Source organism: Crinia signifera, chromosome 2, assembly GCF_055691185.1.
Source record: "Crinia signifera chromosome 2, ASM5569118v1, whole genome shotgun sequence".
Taxonomy (NCBI): domain Eukaryota; kingdom Metazoa; phylum Chordata; class Amphibia; order Anura; family Myobatrachidae; genus Crinia; species Crinia signifera.
In genome coordinates, this window is record NC_139218.1 from 258225848 (window position 1) to 258242810 (window position 16963).

At 41.4% G+C, this 16963-nt stretch overlaps 1 protein-coding gene across 3 annotated transcripts in view; it reads right to left on the bottom strand.

Moving 5' to 3' along the window:
• Window positions 1-16963, bottom strand: part of GK (glycerol kinase) — a 91831-nt gene that overhangs the window by 49147 nt on the left and 25721 nt on the right. For all 3 annotated transcript variants that reach the window (XM_083174353.1, XM_083174354.1, XM_083174355.1), the window contains exons 2-5: window positions 10495-10568; window positions 7372-7478; window positions 5728-5805; window positions 1605-1684 (exon numbers count right to left, since the gene is read on the bottom strand). In XM_083174353.1, the coding sequence (XP_083030479.1) occupies window positions 1605-1684; window positions 5728-5805; window positions 7372-7478; window positions 10495-10568 (339 nt within the window). The remainder of the gene's footprint in view (window positions 1-1604; window positions 1685-5727; window positions 5806-7371; window positions 7479-10494; window positions 10569-16963) is intronic.

Consider the following 16963-nt stretch of genomic DNA (forward strand, 5'->3'; position numbering starts at 1 on the left):
GCTTGACAAATAACAAATCAGTGTTATAATTATTTAATCCTAAGATACTGATATTGTATATGCTCTTTTATTTCATTTCTGCTACAATATTTTGATCCGGACCAGATATATCAATTGATTTAATATTCATATACGGTCACACTACCTTTGGGGATCTTACTGTTTGCAGCCAGAACAGATATCTAGATCTGACCTCTAAGGGAAAGACTGCAACTTTGTTAGCATAACAATCTATACGATAGCTACAAGTGTTTCCTTCTTGAGTACAATCTTTCTTTGTGAATACTTTTGAAAAGGTGATTACCAGATACCGAGTTATTCAGAAAGGACGCATTCCCTGAACATCTATCCAGGGAAGCATACCCCACAATAATTTGTGGGACACCAGTATCTTTTTTCATGTTATTTGTTTTGTGTGTCATTGTCTAGTGCTTTATTTTAAAAATTTTCAATAAAGAAGTGTTTTATAGACTTTACATACTCATATCAGGGATAATTCCCCGTTCACACGTATCTTTGTATCACTAAATTACTACGCAATATACATATTTGAGGAACCTACTGAGTCCCCTTTAAACCCCTTACCATTAATATCTTTTCCTAACAGTAACATACAAATTTTCAAATTACGAGTGCCCCAACAAAAAGAGAGTCTGTCCCCTTCTTCTTTCCAATAAACTATTTTACTCTCTAGGGAGCACCTCCACACGCTTAATTTAAAAACAAGTCTTGTCACTTGTATCTGCACTTACTATATTGTGGAATAAGACATACATACATCTTAAATAACTGCCCTTATTCTAACCTGTGCACTGGTCTATCCCCATATCCCCTTTCCTTTAAAAACAAACTATACAATACACAGGATAGTGTCTTTATTATATGTTGTTATCATACATACCATTTAAAATTTTGTCTAGTATGTACAACCTTCCAACCATGTCCCCTCCTTTACCCCATCCAACTTTGGTGTCCTCCAATTTTAGCAGCATAATGAATGTATGCTTTTACCTCCAGTGTCCTTATTAAGTAGCTTTGCATGGGAAAGTTACTCTATGAAAGCAGATTTTGACTGATCTAGGGCTTTTCTACATATAATAAATAGACACCAAAGAACTTTATGGTGAAGTCTAAAGATCGATACACAGTAGGCAACCCTGCCACCGCGGCCCAGCGGGGGTTGCCAGCTTTGGCAAGTGCATACACGGGTGAGCAACAGCTGTGCTGCCGCTGCAGCATGGCCATCGTTAAAGAGGACCTCCCTTGTCCGGACATGCTGGACACGAGGGGGCGCACATTGTTAACAAAATCAAGCGTACACACTGCAAGATAAAGTAAGAGATATCTTTCAGAACTGGCTTTTTGAAAGATATTTAACTTTATCTTTTAGTGTATATGGGGCTTAACAATTTATTCAAACATGTGTATTTGTGAAACAAGTCAAATGATTTACATATTATGTGACAGGATAAAAACAGGGATAGTTTTGTTTCTCAATTGGCAAACTCATTTTAAATCTTTACTCATGTTGGAATTATGCAGAAGATATTTTTTGTGATCATAGTAATGACACTGCATGTGCACAGCTTGGTGTTTCCTTTTACCTTGAAGAAGTTCTTATTCCTTCCGGGAAGTTTTTTCAGCAGCCTTTCGACAGTTGACTGAGTTCTCAAGTCAAGCCAAACTAAACATAAAATAGAACAGGGTTACGTGTACAGGGACTTAAACTCCAAGTTTCCACCCATATTAAAATCAGATATTCAAAACCATTACAAACACTGTTAAAATAACCTTCAGACTGTGTTTAAGGTGTATATGAAACATACGCATTTTGTGTTTATACTACGGCGTTATTCACAGTCTAGGTCATTATGGTGTGCAAATATTCCAATATAGGGCAAAATCAAAAATCAGATCTAGAAGAGTGAGCCCTTAGACCAGGGGTGGGGAACCTCAGGCTGAGTGGCCCGCCCACCCGCCCGGCGGCTTTGCCAGAAGTCAAGTACAGGGGAATTCTTGCAAGAGGTCAGTAGTTCTTGTGAAATTCCTCTTAAATCAACAGCAGCCAGAGACTGTCAGTCCTATTCAGCGGCAGCCGCCGGAGCGTGGGACGGCTGCAGCAGGACAATTTGTAAGAGAAAATTACATATGGCCTCCGAAGGATTTTTCCCCATACAAACGGCCCTTGGCACAAAAAAGGTTCCCCACCCCTGCCGTAGACAGACAGATACTCTTTCCTGCTTTTCCCCCCCAAATCTACTGGTAAGAAGGAACCTAATGAAATCTACAGATGGCGTTATGTTTCTGTAGACCTGCTGACTTGGCTGTGTGTAATCTCAGCCTAGCAAACAGGTAAACACTGCCTGGGTGGCGAACGAACTTCAGATGGCCGCTGTTCTCCAAATTCGGAGCGGGTACTGATGTCATGGGACGTCAGGAGCACGACCCTGAGCAGGCATAGCCACGTCTGCATTCTCATGGAAACGTCCATCGTTTTATGGGGACGCCCATAACATGCTGGCCATTTCCCTGCTGGAGCAAATCGGTTTCATTTATTTAACTGCTGAGGAAACAAAAAGTAGGACTATCACCAGCTAAACTGCTGTAAAAAATTTGAATTCACCAAGAACTAAATAAACGTAACATTTTATCAAGCAAAATAATGCATTTAGAATATAAAAAGCCCTGGTGTTTAATAATTGACATTTGCAGGTCCTCTAATGTTCCACAACAGAAGGTTGATAATTTACTTTGCTCAGTCATTTACATGGAAACCTTTGCACTTGGTTTACAAATGAAGCCTGTTTTCAGTTCAGCTCACTGACAAAGCAGAAATATTACAATTATCTGCATTTTATGTATGTTACTTTACACTGGAAGTAAAAATACTAGATGTAGAGGATGAGGCATGAACTACTGTACAAAGGACACAGGCTACATTATATAGAGAGGTCGGTTGTATGGGGTCATACAAAGTGGCATTGAAACAATTAATGTACAAGAGCGCTTAGCATATGCGTGTCAAATAAGACTCTTCTGCATTTATTTCAACAGAATATCACATGCTACACACTGGTACCTGCAATTCCAGTAACTGTATGTGGACTTAACACATTGAACACTTGAAAATGTCCATGTCACATCTTCGGGAGTATGCATGCTAGAATATTTATTTACAGTTATTTTATACAGCGCACACATTCTGCAGCGCTTTATAGTTGAACATTCACATTAGTCTCTGCCCCAGTGGAGCTTACAATCTATATTCCCTACCACATGTACATGCGCACACACATTCATTCTAGGGCTGATTTTGTTGGGAGCCAATTAACCTACCAGTATATTTTTGGAATGTCAGAGGAAACTCACGCAAACACAGGGAGAATATACAAACTCCGCACAGTTAGGGCCATGGTGGAAATTTAACTCATTACCTCAGTGCTGTGAGGCAGTAATGCTAACTATTACACCATCCATGTTGCCCAGAATATCCAAAAATTTGCATAGCTAGTCAGTTCTTTTGACTGTGATTGGACTAGGAATTGATATTTGTATTACATAGTCTGTGTTATAGGTTTGTACTCTCTAGGTTGAAAAGTATTTAATATAGTAACACCGATATCCTATTGCCTACCTAGCCCTGAAAAGCTGCCGGTGCCAGGGCTATTCGGGGATATTGAAAAACTGGAGGTGGTAACGTGTCTGAAAGCGCTGTCTGTAGCTGCTGCTCAGGAGGGAATTGTGGGAACCCTCAAATGAAGCAAAAAGTGGAACAAAGGGGTTTGAGCGGCGCTGGGTTTCACTGAGAGAATCACAATGTAAATTCAAACTATTTATTGTATACAAATATTTTTACAAGATAAAAACAATAAAATATGAAAATAAAACATAAAAATAAAAATAAAATATTGTACGAAAATAAGTATAGGGGTCAAGGTTGCAACCTATTATTCCTGCATAGTGGAAGGAAAGGAGAAGTCTCCGTTATATAAGTGGTCTCCAAGAAGGCCCTTGGGATCTCCAATAATTAGGGGTGGAGAAAGTTCATCTCAATGATGTGACAAAATGAGATATCACAGTGGATTGGGGGGGTGATGAAAAAAATATAAAGTTCCGGAATATTACCCAGCTTGATGGATGGGTTACCCTGGTAAGTGGGAGGCAGTCCGTCTGAAATAGTCCACAGTAGGCAAATGGCACTTTGCTTGGCAAAAGGTGGAGACGGCAGGGTCCTGTGTTGTGGATGGAGTACTGGTCCGGAGCTTGGATGAAGAATGGCTCAACGCGTTTCGGCACCTAGCTGGTACCTTCCTCAGGAGCAGTGTATCGGGTAATATTCCGGAACTTTATATTTTTTTCATCACCCCCCCAATCCACTAAATATCTTATTTTGTCACATCATTGAGATGAACTTTCTCCACCCCTAATTATTGGAGATCCCAAGGGCCTTCTTGGAGACCACTTATATAACGGAGACTTCTCCTTTCCTTCCACTATGCAGGAATAATAGGTTGCAAACTTGACCCCTATACTTCTTTTCGTACAATATTTTATTTTTATTTTTATGTTTTATTTTCATATTTTATTGTTTTTATCTTGTAAAAATATTTGTATACAATAAATTGTTTGAATTTACATTGTGATTCTCTCAGTGAAACCCAGCGCTGCTCAAACCCCTTTGTTCCTATTCAGGTATATTGTTTCACCTGCCTGAGTCAGGAACTAAATCCTCGAAAACAACCAGATTTTACAGGAAAGACAGAGCATGCAGACGCAGAAAAACACAAAGGGCTAAGGCTTTACTGAAAATTAGTTTTTTTCTCAGAAGAACTCTTGCTTTTTAAAATCAGGTGATCCAAATTGGACAACCTGATAACAAAAATTGAGAAAAATAGACCTTTTTTTGCAACTGAGGTTTTATCAGGGATAACAGGATAGTGCTCTAGTAGTAAAGTATTTGAAAAAAAAAATTTTTTTTTTAGGTTGTGTATTCCACAGGTCAGGGAGCACAGCTTTTTGTAGTGCCAGTAGTTAAAGCGGTGTGTGATACCACTGGGTCATTGGAAGTGGTCAGTTATTAGATGGGAATACATACGAGTGACCGGTGGAGGGGGATGTTGGTGGTCAGAAGACCGACAGCAACTGGGCAAGTGAAAATAACCTCCCTTTCTAATGCCTGACCCTAAAGATTCCGGCACCGGGATTTCGACTGCCAGAGGTCTCCATTGCCGGCAACCTAAACGCCTCCCAATAGATGTATGTTTGTACACTTTCACTTGTCACCAGAAAGGTACAATGTACAGAAGCCTACCAGAACTTGCTCGATGCAAAAAAAATAAAAAATTCTGAATGCAAAATTGTTATCCAGTCATCAGGTCGACATTCAGAATGGCTAAGACTAGGACTTAAAAAGCGGATAAAAAAAATATGGCATTGTGACTGGTGGCATATACAATGTCAACAGTCTCTATCGACATATCACACCTGGCAAATTAGGTGCCTGCACTAGGTGTGAGAAGGGTGGTAAGGAAAAAGAGTATATATTATAAACTGCATTTAATTCTGATTTTTTAAAATAAGTTTATAAAGTGCACTTTGCTCAGTTATGTTGAGACCACCACTATGCAAAAGTTATTAATGCTTAAAATAATAAAGTGCATTAATGAGTAAATATTACATAAAATTAAGTATTCCGTTCTCAAAACAAATTTAAATGAAGTTGCTCACCAATAGCATTGTATAGGGGTTCCCCGGTGGTCTTGTCCCATACAACAGTTGTTTCTCTTTGGTTACTGACGCCAATAGCTTTAAAATGAAATAGAAATAATCATCATTATTACACATTAAAAATACTGTGTAACATTAAACACAAACAATCGGTTTCTCGTTCTGTTTGTTGAACATAACAAAAGCAAAAAGGTTACTGTGGAGTTACAATATTGCAACTTAATAAACTCTGATGTCAGAAATGAACCAAGATTCTAAGTACCATTAGTCTGTACAAAAACACACCAAGCTATTTTACACAACTTCCTTTTGAATACTAATCATTCTAATTACACATGATGGATAGCTAGCTATGGTATTTTTAGATATCCAAGCTGTGTTAGCTGGAAGATTAAAAAAAAAAAAAAGAAAAGAAAAAGAAAACCACACTACATAAATTACACGCACACACACACACACTTTACTTAACTGCTCCACACCCATTCTAAGGGCAGTATTCAATGACGGAGTTCTCCGTGCATGGAGAGCGTTTTATTTTGCTCTCCATGCACTCTCCGTGTTCCGGAGGGCTCGCTGCCACTCCTGCTCCCACTATTCAACGTTTTTAAAACTCGCCGCCACTCGCGGCGAGTCTTAACCCCTGCAGCGGACGAGCGTCCGCGGCAGGGAGCTGACAGGGAGCCGTGGGACGTGGCATCCAGGTAGATTAAAGTCTCCCTGGATGCCACAGAACATATGTGAGGGTAGGGGGCCCCCCTGGGACCCAGGCAGCACAGGCTGCCCCCCCCCTATAGCCAGCGGGGGACCCAGTATTCACTGCACCCGAACGTGCATACGGGTGCAGTGAATATATGAATATCTAATGAGCGGCTCGAGCGCTCCGGCCCCCTGCTGGCTGCACTGTGTAAAAAAAAAGGAAAAAAAAATTAAAAAAAATATTTTTTTTTAAATTAAATATATATTCATGTGCTATAAGCACATGAATAAAAATCACATGCCCCTTCACAGAAAAAAATTCCTGATTTTTTGACACCAAAATTAAATACAAAACCCTTTTAGATTAAAAGTTCACATTCCAGCTCTCCATCAAAAGATGGAGAATTTCTACACGGAGAGAGACGGCGAAAATCACTTAGAAAGACGGAGAACATTTCACATTGAATAGGGTTGCTCGCTTTTGGAGAGCAAAATGCCCCGTCCAAGGCGAAAAAAGCACAAATTCTCCACAAAACACGGAGAACTTTTCTCATTGAATACTGCCCTAAGCCAGGACTGTGTCCTGATGTACAGGAGGTGTGAGCAGATTGACTAATCACAAAATCCTTATGACGGTTGTGGCTTCTCATTGGCCATCACACCCACACAACTAAAGCTATGATCTTAACATTTAGCAGATTCTAGCTTATAGGAATGGAGGAACCATGTTAACTGTTGCTACATAAAGAAACACCTGGGGATCTGGGATCATAATAATCAAGCACAATTATTTATTAAAATGGTAATTTCTCAAACAAACTGATTTGCCATTATTCACAAATCACTAAAAGGTAAAATATAATTTCACATGTAAAAAAGTTTGACATTAGACATTTTTATTTGGCTCACTAATAGCTTTAAGGCCTACATTTAAAATATCCAAATTACCTTTAATAGTGGTGATTTCTATGCTCAGTTGGGCCAGTTTCTCACATGTCTTTTCAACACATTCATAAACAGACTGCAAAATTTCCCTTGGATCTTGTTCCACCCATCTGCAAAATCAACATAGAATGGACACTGGCCTATCAGAAAATGATGTAATGGAGGGTAACAAACACACTGCAAAATCGATATATATAAAAAAAAAATTGTCCTGTCCCAACAGGTCATGAAAACTACTGGATGACATTTTTACCCTTTGATAGCTTAAGGCCCATACACATTAGACGATATTTGTCCCAAAATCACTCAGAAAGGGCTTAACAACCGTGTGTCATTAACATTCCACTCCCACGTCCGAACATGTTTGGACAAGGGAGACCTCGTTAACAATGGCCATCGGACAACCCATCCCCCCCGGCCCCCTCGTGATCAGTATCAGTAAGTGTGTATGCACTTGCTGATGCCTGCCTGCCCCCCACCGGGTCCTCACCGCTGCCGATATCAGCGGGGATCTTCTAGTGTCTAGGGACTTTAGGGATCTGAAAAGAAAGAGGTATGTACTATCTCAATGTGACATCAGCATTAAAGTAAACTCGAGCAATGTGCAGGCTCTTCAAGTCCAAAATTACTATAAATATACAGTTTGGGGGAGAAATATACTTCTAGGGACTGTCTACAAACTATGGAGAAGAATGTTAGTTACTTACATAATGTTTCTAATAATAACTAAATTTTACAACCAAACCCCACTCTCAAAACGTAAGGTTACAATATGAGTCTTCTGTCTAAAATGTTCTGATGCCAAGAGGGAGTGTGACTTATAGGACGCGATGCCATATGATATAAGAATGGTCCACATTTGGGCACATGACATGCAGTTAAATATGACATTTACTAATATATAGCGCAATGTGTATACCAACACTTTTAGAAAACATTAATCATAATCATTCAGGTTTTTTTTAATCTGCATTTTCCACTACTACATAGCATTACCATACTAATGATTCATAAATCTAGAATATGAATCACATGTGCAATTGCTGTTGCTCTAAACTTTTACACTGAAACCATGGCTTCCTTTATGCTCTGCAATCATAATTTCCTAAATGCATCATACAATGGGAAGAACCACTATTGTGACAGATCTAAGAAATACTACTTTTTTCGGTACTTGTGAGTTATCCGGGCGTCCGATTTTTTGATTGTATGCCTTAAGTTAAGGCATACAATCAGATGCGATGCGATATCGCATCGCATCGCATGCGACCATCGGATGCGATGACCCGATTTTTCCATAGGAATCAATGTTAAAATGATTCTTATGGAAAAAGGGGTCCTTTTCATACCCCTACTATCCAAGTGGGCATGGAGTTGGATATAAACCTGTGGCGAGCGTAGCGAGCCACCGAGCCCGAAGCGTGGCGAGCCCCGCGAGGGGACGGTATTCCGTGTCCCCTCGCGGGGCTCGCTACGCTCGCCACGCTTCGGGCTCGGTGGCTCGCTACGCTCGCCACAGGTTTATATCCAACTCCATGCCCACTTGGATAGTAGGGGTATGAAAAGGACCCTTTTTCCCATTGAATTCCATGTTAAAATGGACTCAGTCCATTTTAACATTGATTCCTATGGAAAAATCGGGTCATCGCATCGCATCGCATCCGATGGTCGCATGCGATGCGATGCGATGTCCCGATCCGACCCGATTTAAAAATCGGACGCCCGGATAACTCACAAGTACCCTTTTTTCTATTACAGCTTTTTTAGCAAGTGTTAAATTACTCATTTCATCTAACTGCTGTACTTTCAAGCACTTGACCATTAATGGTCTTTAGCCAATTGCATCAGACGGGATACGGTCGTATTGTCGGCCAGACATAGGTGGACAGTCATCAGGTCGACACCGTCGGGTCGACAGGCAGCAAAGTCGACAGGGTTCTAGGTCAACATGGATGAAGGTCTTCATGGTTTTAGGTCGACAAATGTGTTAGATCGACAGGTCGCGAGGTCGACATGGGTTTTTTCACTGTATTTTGAGCCGACAGGCGGTATTTCATGCCCTACCATCCACTAGGGTGTGGTGGGAGAATAAAATAGTGTGCCGAGCGCAGCTAAGTGAGCGTAGCTGCGGTTGACTTCCAACTGTGTCCATGTCGACATTCGGGTAAAAAAACAGTGGGGAAAAAACCATGTCGACCTCGCAACCTGTCGACCTAACCCATGTTGATCTAACGCATTTGTTGACCAAAACCCATGTCGACCTAGACACCTGTCAACCTTCACCCATGCCAACCTAGACACCTGTCGACCTTCACCCATGCCAATTTAATGACTGTCGACCTAAGCCTGGTCGACAGTACGATCCACACCCCATCAGACATATGAATGCAGTGATGCTGTGTGGAAGAGTAGTGGTTATATGGGAAGAATGGTGGAAGAGCAGAAGTGACATACGCCTTCAGCATTCTCCCTTTGTAATATGCAATTAATGTTCACTCCTACAATGGTATACGCTGGAGAAGAACTTGGTGAGATCTACGGATAAGGTGACCAGCATTTTGCAAATCACACTTACAGATCAAGGAGTAGTAGAACATAGCAGGGCAGACACTATACATAATGTGATATTCGTACTTTCAACCAATGTGTACAACCATCAGATAGTGTGTATGCCCTGTCGTTCATTGAATCAGCCCATTGTATATGCTGCATGTCCAATAAGATGATAGCTCAGCTGTTGCTATGTTATTGTATGCATGTTATGAGACATTTTACAGTCATACAGTGGTTTGTGTAGCTCGCACAGGGATGCAATATATTGTTACATCACTGCACAGCTGAGTCACACCATTATTCATGTGCTCTCCTAGGTTAAGATGTGTACTCTGGCCTCCCCCTAAACCAGCAGAGTAAAAGCTGTTGGCACAGGCGCAATAGAGAAGTAGTGTCTACAAACCACTATGGACTGCAATTTTTTTTTATTGTCTCCATAAAAAGAAGGACAGATGGAGCATTAGTTGTCGTTTTCGAAAAATATATACATGGTTGGCTTGTGGTTAATAAGATGACTAATTTGTTACATAAAATAAGGCTTTCACTGGAAAACAACATATGGCAGCCACATACCCTTCTTTTGGAAACTTCTGTTTAATTTCTACTTGATGGTGACTAAGTAGTTCAGCAGTTTTTGCATTGAAGACCTGTGTAAGATATAAGACATGACTCTTTAGTATTACAGAACATAATGAAAACCAGCAAAAGGAAAACTTGAAGAATCTAAATACTGAGTTTGTTAATTAGGTTTGCAGTAGTTCTTTCCAATGAAAACTAGATTTCATTTTTTCGTCAGGTTTATTTTTTGTCAATGAAATGTATTATCCTATGGGTTATTTCATGAAATGTATAAACAAAATGTAAAATTTCACATAACCGCTAGCAATTTTTGCTGCTAAATGCTATGGACGAACTTAATGTAAAAACAATTAGTGACTTCAGATGATGTATTTTACGTCGGTGACTGGTTCTATGTTGACTATGATGGAAAGAGTTACCCAGGTGACAATCAGCGATGGTGAATACTTCGTTAGCACGATGGTGCTAGCTGGCAGCGAAATGCTTACCAGATGATTATTTTATACATCTTCACAGTTAAATCAGGAAACATGGAGCCCTTTGACTGGGGGCAGAAATGTAACTTGATTCACATGTCAGAACTGACTAAGTATAGTTTGGTTAACAATCACTTTGTTTGTGTTAATAACAAGTTTAAAGTCTTATTTTTATAGCAGGATTGTTCTACTGTACATTAATTAGGGGAACAGGTTTAAATAGAAGTTGGCACAGTTCCTATGTCCATTCTGTTGTAACATATGTAGTGCGTATGGACAATAAAATGTAACTACTAAGAGCACATTTTTACTACTTCGAATAATTTTGACTACCACATATTATTGACTTTTTTAAAATGTTGAATTTCAGCTTAATTTTGTCTGTGGTGCATTTAAAAGTTTAAATATTAACATGTAATGTAACATGAGCCACATGGAATGACTGATTTATTCAAATCCATTTTATTAACAAAACAGTACAGTACAACACAACTCATAATTCCTCACAACTCATAATTTCCTCACATTTTTCTGTGAACATTACACCCACACAAAGCCTCATCTAGTACACACTGTATGTTGTGCATCACATCCACTCACACCACATAAAGTCTTCTACGTGCTGATTATTGTGTAGCACACCCAGTCCCTCCCACATAAAGCAGTGGCACATGCAGGGTGGATGAGGGGTTATTTTTTGCGTAGGCTATCGATGTACTGCCGCTACCGCTCTGCCGGGCAGAGACACAGACAGCTTTTCAAATGCCTGAGGCTCTGTGCTAGGGGAATGGCAGGCAGTGAGCTACGGTGATGGGACAGCAACAATGGCAGTAGTTGCCATCACTCTAACTTCAGAGGTGGACACTCAGAAGTTGTGGGATCTCCTGCAGTGGCTGTTACGAGTCAGTGGTGGGGGAGAACGGCAGTCAGCTGCTCCAGAACCTGCGGGACTTTAGCAGCAGCAGCAGGTTGGACGGCAGAAGTGTTTATGTATAAAGCCCATGTGCAAGTCAGATTTGGCCTGTTTTCATCGGATTTCGACTGATTGGGCCAAATTGGACTGGTGTTGACATCCGATCTGATGCATGGTCCTGTGCCATCGGATCGGTGTCAGAGAGCATACGTGCTGCACATACCACCTCTGGTTTGTCCCCCCTCCCTGCAGCAGGAAAGGGGATCGCATGCAATAAGTCACATGCAGAAGGAACGCATGGAATGTAAATCGCATGCTACAGTATCCTGCCACCTGAGAGTCCCGGGTGGCTCAAGGTGGATCAGATACAATACACTACGTTAAGAAGTCAGCAGTGTATGGCTACCTTTAGATGATTCAGGAATTGTGTATGGAGGTCTGTGTGAGTGGTAAGAAATCCAGGTACTTATGTAGTATCTGGGCGCCCGATTTTTTGATTGTATGCCTTAAGTTAAGGCATACAATCAGATGTGATGCGATATCGCATCGCATCGCATCCGACCATATCGCATGCGATGCGATGACCCGATTTTTCCATAGGAGTCAATGTTAAAATGAACGGAGTCCATTTTAACATGGAATTCAATGGGAAAAAGGGGCATGGAGTTGGATATAAACCTGTGGCAAGCGTAGCGAGCCACAAGCGTGGCGAGCGAAGCGAGCCCCGCGAGGGGACGGTATTCTGTGTCCGCTCGCCACGCTTCGGGCTCGGTGGCTCGCTACGCTCGCCACAGGTTTATATCCATCTCCATGCCCACTTGGATAGTAGGGGTATGAAAAGGACCCCTTTTCCCATTGAATTCCATGTTAAAATGGACTCATTCCATTTTAACATTGATTCCTATGCGATGTGCCCGATTTCTAAATCGGGCGCCCAGATACTACATAAGTACCGAAATCCATTTACAATGGTCTCACAATTTAGCAAGGGGTAATTTCTCTTTCTGTCTGGGCGGCGTCTTGGTCTTCGCAATCCATGCTGAATTAACCCTAACTTCCATCATAATATAATAATTACATCTGCATGTATGTGAAATTGCTAAAGGGGGAGGATGAGCAGCTTGGCAAGCATAGACAGAATTTAATACTACATGCCAAATTATATAAATTACAATCATTCCTAAATAATTTATATAATCAAAGATAAACAATCTTAAAGTAGCAGAAATATCAAGGGCTTAACCCTATGAGCGCCAAGTGCATTTGTCAAGATCGGTGTGAAAATTCGCAAGCAAACATTTTTATTTATCATAACAACCTGTAATGTTTACCTTATATTCTAATCTTTAACACAAATCTTTTTTATTTATATAGCAAATGTGATATTTGTGGATATTTTGACCATAAAACTCAGATGTTGGCACTCAAAGGGTTAAGAAAGCAAATGTATAGTCGTTGGGTGAAAATGTATCCCTTAGCCGACATCTTGAGTGAAATGTAATAGGGTGAGAGTTTCAGAAAGTGAGAGATTTGGTAATAAATCTCATGGTTTTTTAAAGCGGCAATCATTTACAAATGTACAAACCAGTTTGATTTTGAAGTGTAAATGATTGCAGCTTTAAAAAAAAAAAAACTGGAGATTGCTTACCAAATCTCACTTTCTTAATCTCTCATCCTATTAAATTTCACCCCTTTTGTCTAATAGGTTTCACGTTTCAAAAGCAGGCACATTGTGCTGGTTCATTTATTTGCATTATAAACAAAATGAATGGTAAAGCACATGTGAAACTATCACAAATGCAGCAAGGACCAACCATAATGTATTAACTACCCACAATGCTCTTCAGCAGAACACGATTTACCACTTCTTCAGATTACTGTATGTTTTAGACCACATGGCATTTCAGGTTTGTGAGAGAGATATACAAAACCAGGCAGATTATCATTTTAGGCACCTTGCCATCCAGGATATCAGCCTAGTACCTGAAATGATGCTATTACTTTGCCATTACTGTAGACTTCCTTGATATTTAACAGGCCTGCCTGTTTGCTCTAGAAGTGAACAAGGAAAATAAGTGCATCTAAATATTGGCCAGAAGCCCAGACTGCTTACTACAGGTGACATGGGATATAGAAAAAGGAGCAGACAAATATTCAGTCAGATAAGGCTACAGTCATAGTCCAAGAGGGGATATTTTACCAGTACATAGTTTGTGGCAATATTTCTAAAAGTTGATCTTTGAGGCAGAACTAACCATTTTGTAGAGACAAATTGCTCTGTAATGGTAAAGTCGCCATTTTGTGCCATTTAACGTAAAACAGCAGATTGTCAACTCATCTAGCTGTATGGTTCATCTGGAGAAGAATATGGTAGGTTCATTTCTTTAAACAATGCATGGAAGAGAAGACCAACCATAAGTCAAGAAAGGCTCTGTGGTTCTCAACCTCAGTCTTAAAGTACCCCCAACAGTGCATATTTTCCAGGTCACCTAACAGGTGCACAGGTACACTCATTCCCTGACACATTTTAAAAGATCACAGGTGGAGCTAATTATTTCACCTGGGATTCTGTGTGGAGACCTGAAAAACAGGAACTGTTGGGGTACTTGAGGACTGAGGTTGACAACCACTGGTCTAAAGCATGAAATGACCAGGACAACTTACCATCCTGTTTTTTTAGGACAGTTGAAAAGTGATCGCTAATGTAAAAGTAGATAAACATTGACCACCTAGCTTGGCAGGGATTAACCACTGTGAAACGGATCCCACACACTGGATAAGAAATCTTCTTTATTTCCAGCAGGTAATCATCATACAAGTGATTACAGCTTTACAATTCACGTCACAGCTAGGAATGCCAATTCCCGGGGCATTTTGTTTTCAATCCCAGGATTCGGGATTGAAAAATACTCAATCGATTGGCTTCCCTAATAATAAAAAACACCCTGGCCGCCCACATATTTACTTACATTTGCGGAGCCAGGTTGCTGAGTGGGCGGGTGGGAGGGTTGCCGGGTTGGTAGGCTGGGTGGACGGCTGAGGCGGGCTGTGCCCTGCACAGCGTGACCTCGTCGCGCTGCGCAGTGCTGCAGTGCCGGGTATGGGAGAAGCCAGGCAGCGTCTGAGCGAGGGCTCAGATGCTGCCCGGCATTAGACTGCACATGCGCAGTCTAATCCCTAAATCCCGGGATTGGAGTTTCTAATCCCGGGATTGAAATCCCAGTGTTTTGGGGGACAAATCCCGGGATCCCGCCGATTCCATTCCCGGGATTGGCCACCCTAGTCACAGTTTACCAGGTTTAACAGCAGGCAATACATAGATTTCACAAGTGGATACAACAATCCAGGAGGTCCATAGCATAGTCCCCATACCCAAAGCCTATTGCCCAGCCACACTAACTGGAATTAGGAACATTGGCCATCTGCCCTGAACAGATATTTAACAGCAAACCACAGGTGTTGTAAATTAAACAATGACTCACATCAGATCTTAGGAAAAACCTGGACTGGATCTAATCAGTCCAGTTGCTGCACTACAGACTTTAGATCCTACTATTCCACATTAACCTCATTTAGAACTATGCTGTCCCTGCCACACCACTTAACTGGCTAATAATTTTCCAAATATAGATCAGGAAGGCAACCCGATTTTCAGGAGCCATCTGGCCATGACGGGAGGGTAGGCAAGTATATTGTGGTGATATATAATGTTTTAGGCTAAAAAATAATAGCACATTACCTATAGAAATTCTAAATGTCTCTCTATCTAACCATAGATACGGGCATAACACAAAAAAAATGTACAGAGTTTTAATATTTAATGAAACCAGTAAGTTTTTCTGGCATCAACAAAGTGCTGTAGGTCATATAACCTTTAGCAATTTCTTGATTTCCAATCAATAGTTTCCCTGATTATTTCTCCATACTAAAGCTCATGTTTGCATCATATAGTATAAATATAATGCAGTGGTAGTTTTTCCTCCTGCTAGATTGTTACTTTATACTCTGCTGAATGTCTATGCTCTTCTTTGGCAAAAGTATTGGTACTTGTTTAGTTTCACAGCGGCAGCACAAGACGCTCTATCTTGAATATTGGCAGCTTGCCAGACTGCCTTAAGCAGCTTGTAGTGTAGCGACTGTTTGAATTATGGCAGCTTGCCAGCTTCCTTGCCGCCTTACAGTATCAGACTACTTGTTTAGTTTCAGGGTGGCATCGCGTGCTGCCTTACGCTGACTTCTCTGTGGCAGGCCAGCGCTGCTACCCCTAACCCTCCTGTCAAGTGAGCGCCTCTCACACAGCGCTTGTGGCCACATGATATGCCCTCTCCTGTGAGGGGATCATGAGGGCGCCGGCGGAGAGGCGCTCCTTGTTTGTATTACGTAGGAGCGTCTCAGACACTCAAGCAATGAGACTCTCCTGCGTTTAATGCAAAATGAGGGAGGCATTTACCAGTGCTTCATGTTACATACTGGCAAATGTCTCCATTTCATACCCCCACCATCCCAAAGCGTGGCGAGCAGCAGTGGTAAGCGTCCTACCTACCTTTTCATACCCCCACCATCCACGTCGGTGTGGAGTTGATTTTATATAGTGTGGTGAGCGCTGCGCCACTGAGCCCTAAGCGTGGCGAGTGCAGCAAACCCCTCGAGGGGACGCGGAATACATGTGAAGTTATCCATGTGTGCTCGTCGCCATACTATATAAAATCAACTCCACGCCGGCGTGGATGGTGGGGGTATGAAAAGGTTGGTAGGACGCGTAACGCCGCCCTTCGCCACGCTTCGGGATAGCGTGGATGGTGGTGGTGTTTCAGGAACACATTCAAACCTGCCATATCATGCATATGAGCAATAACTACTCAGAGGTCAGAGGCAGGAGGGTATCATTGCATTGGCGCTGGAGCGTCTGAGACGCTCAAACCTATCACACACACATGGAGCGTATGATTGCATTGCTACTGTAGCGTCTGAGACGCTCCTACGTAACACAAAGATGGAGCGCCTCTCCGCCGGCGCCCTCATGATCCTCTCTCCACAGGAGAGGGCATATCATGCGGCCACAAGCGCTGTGTGT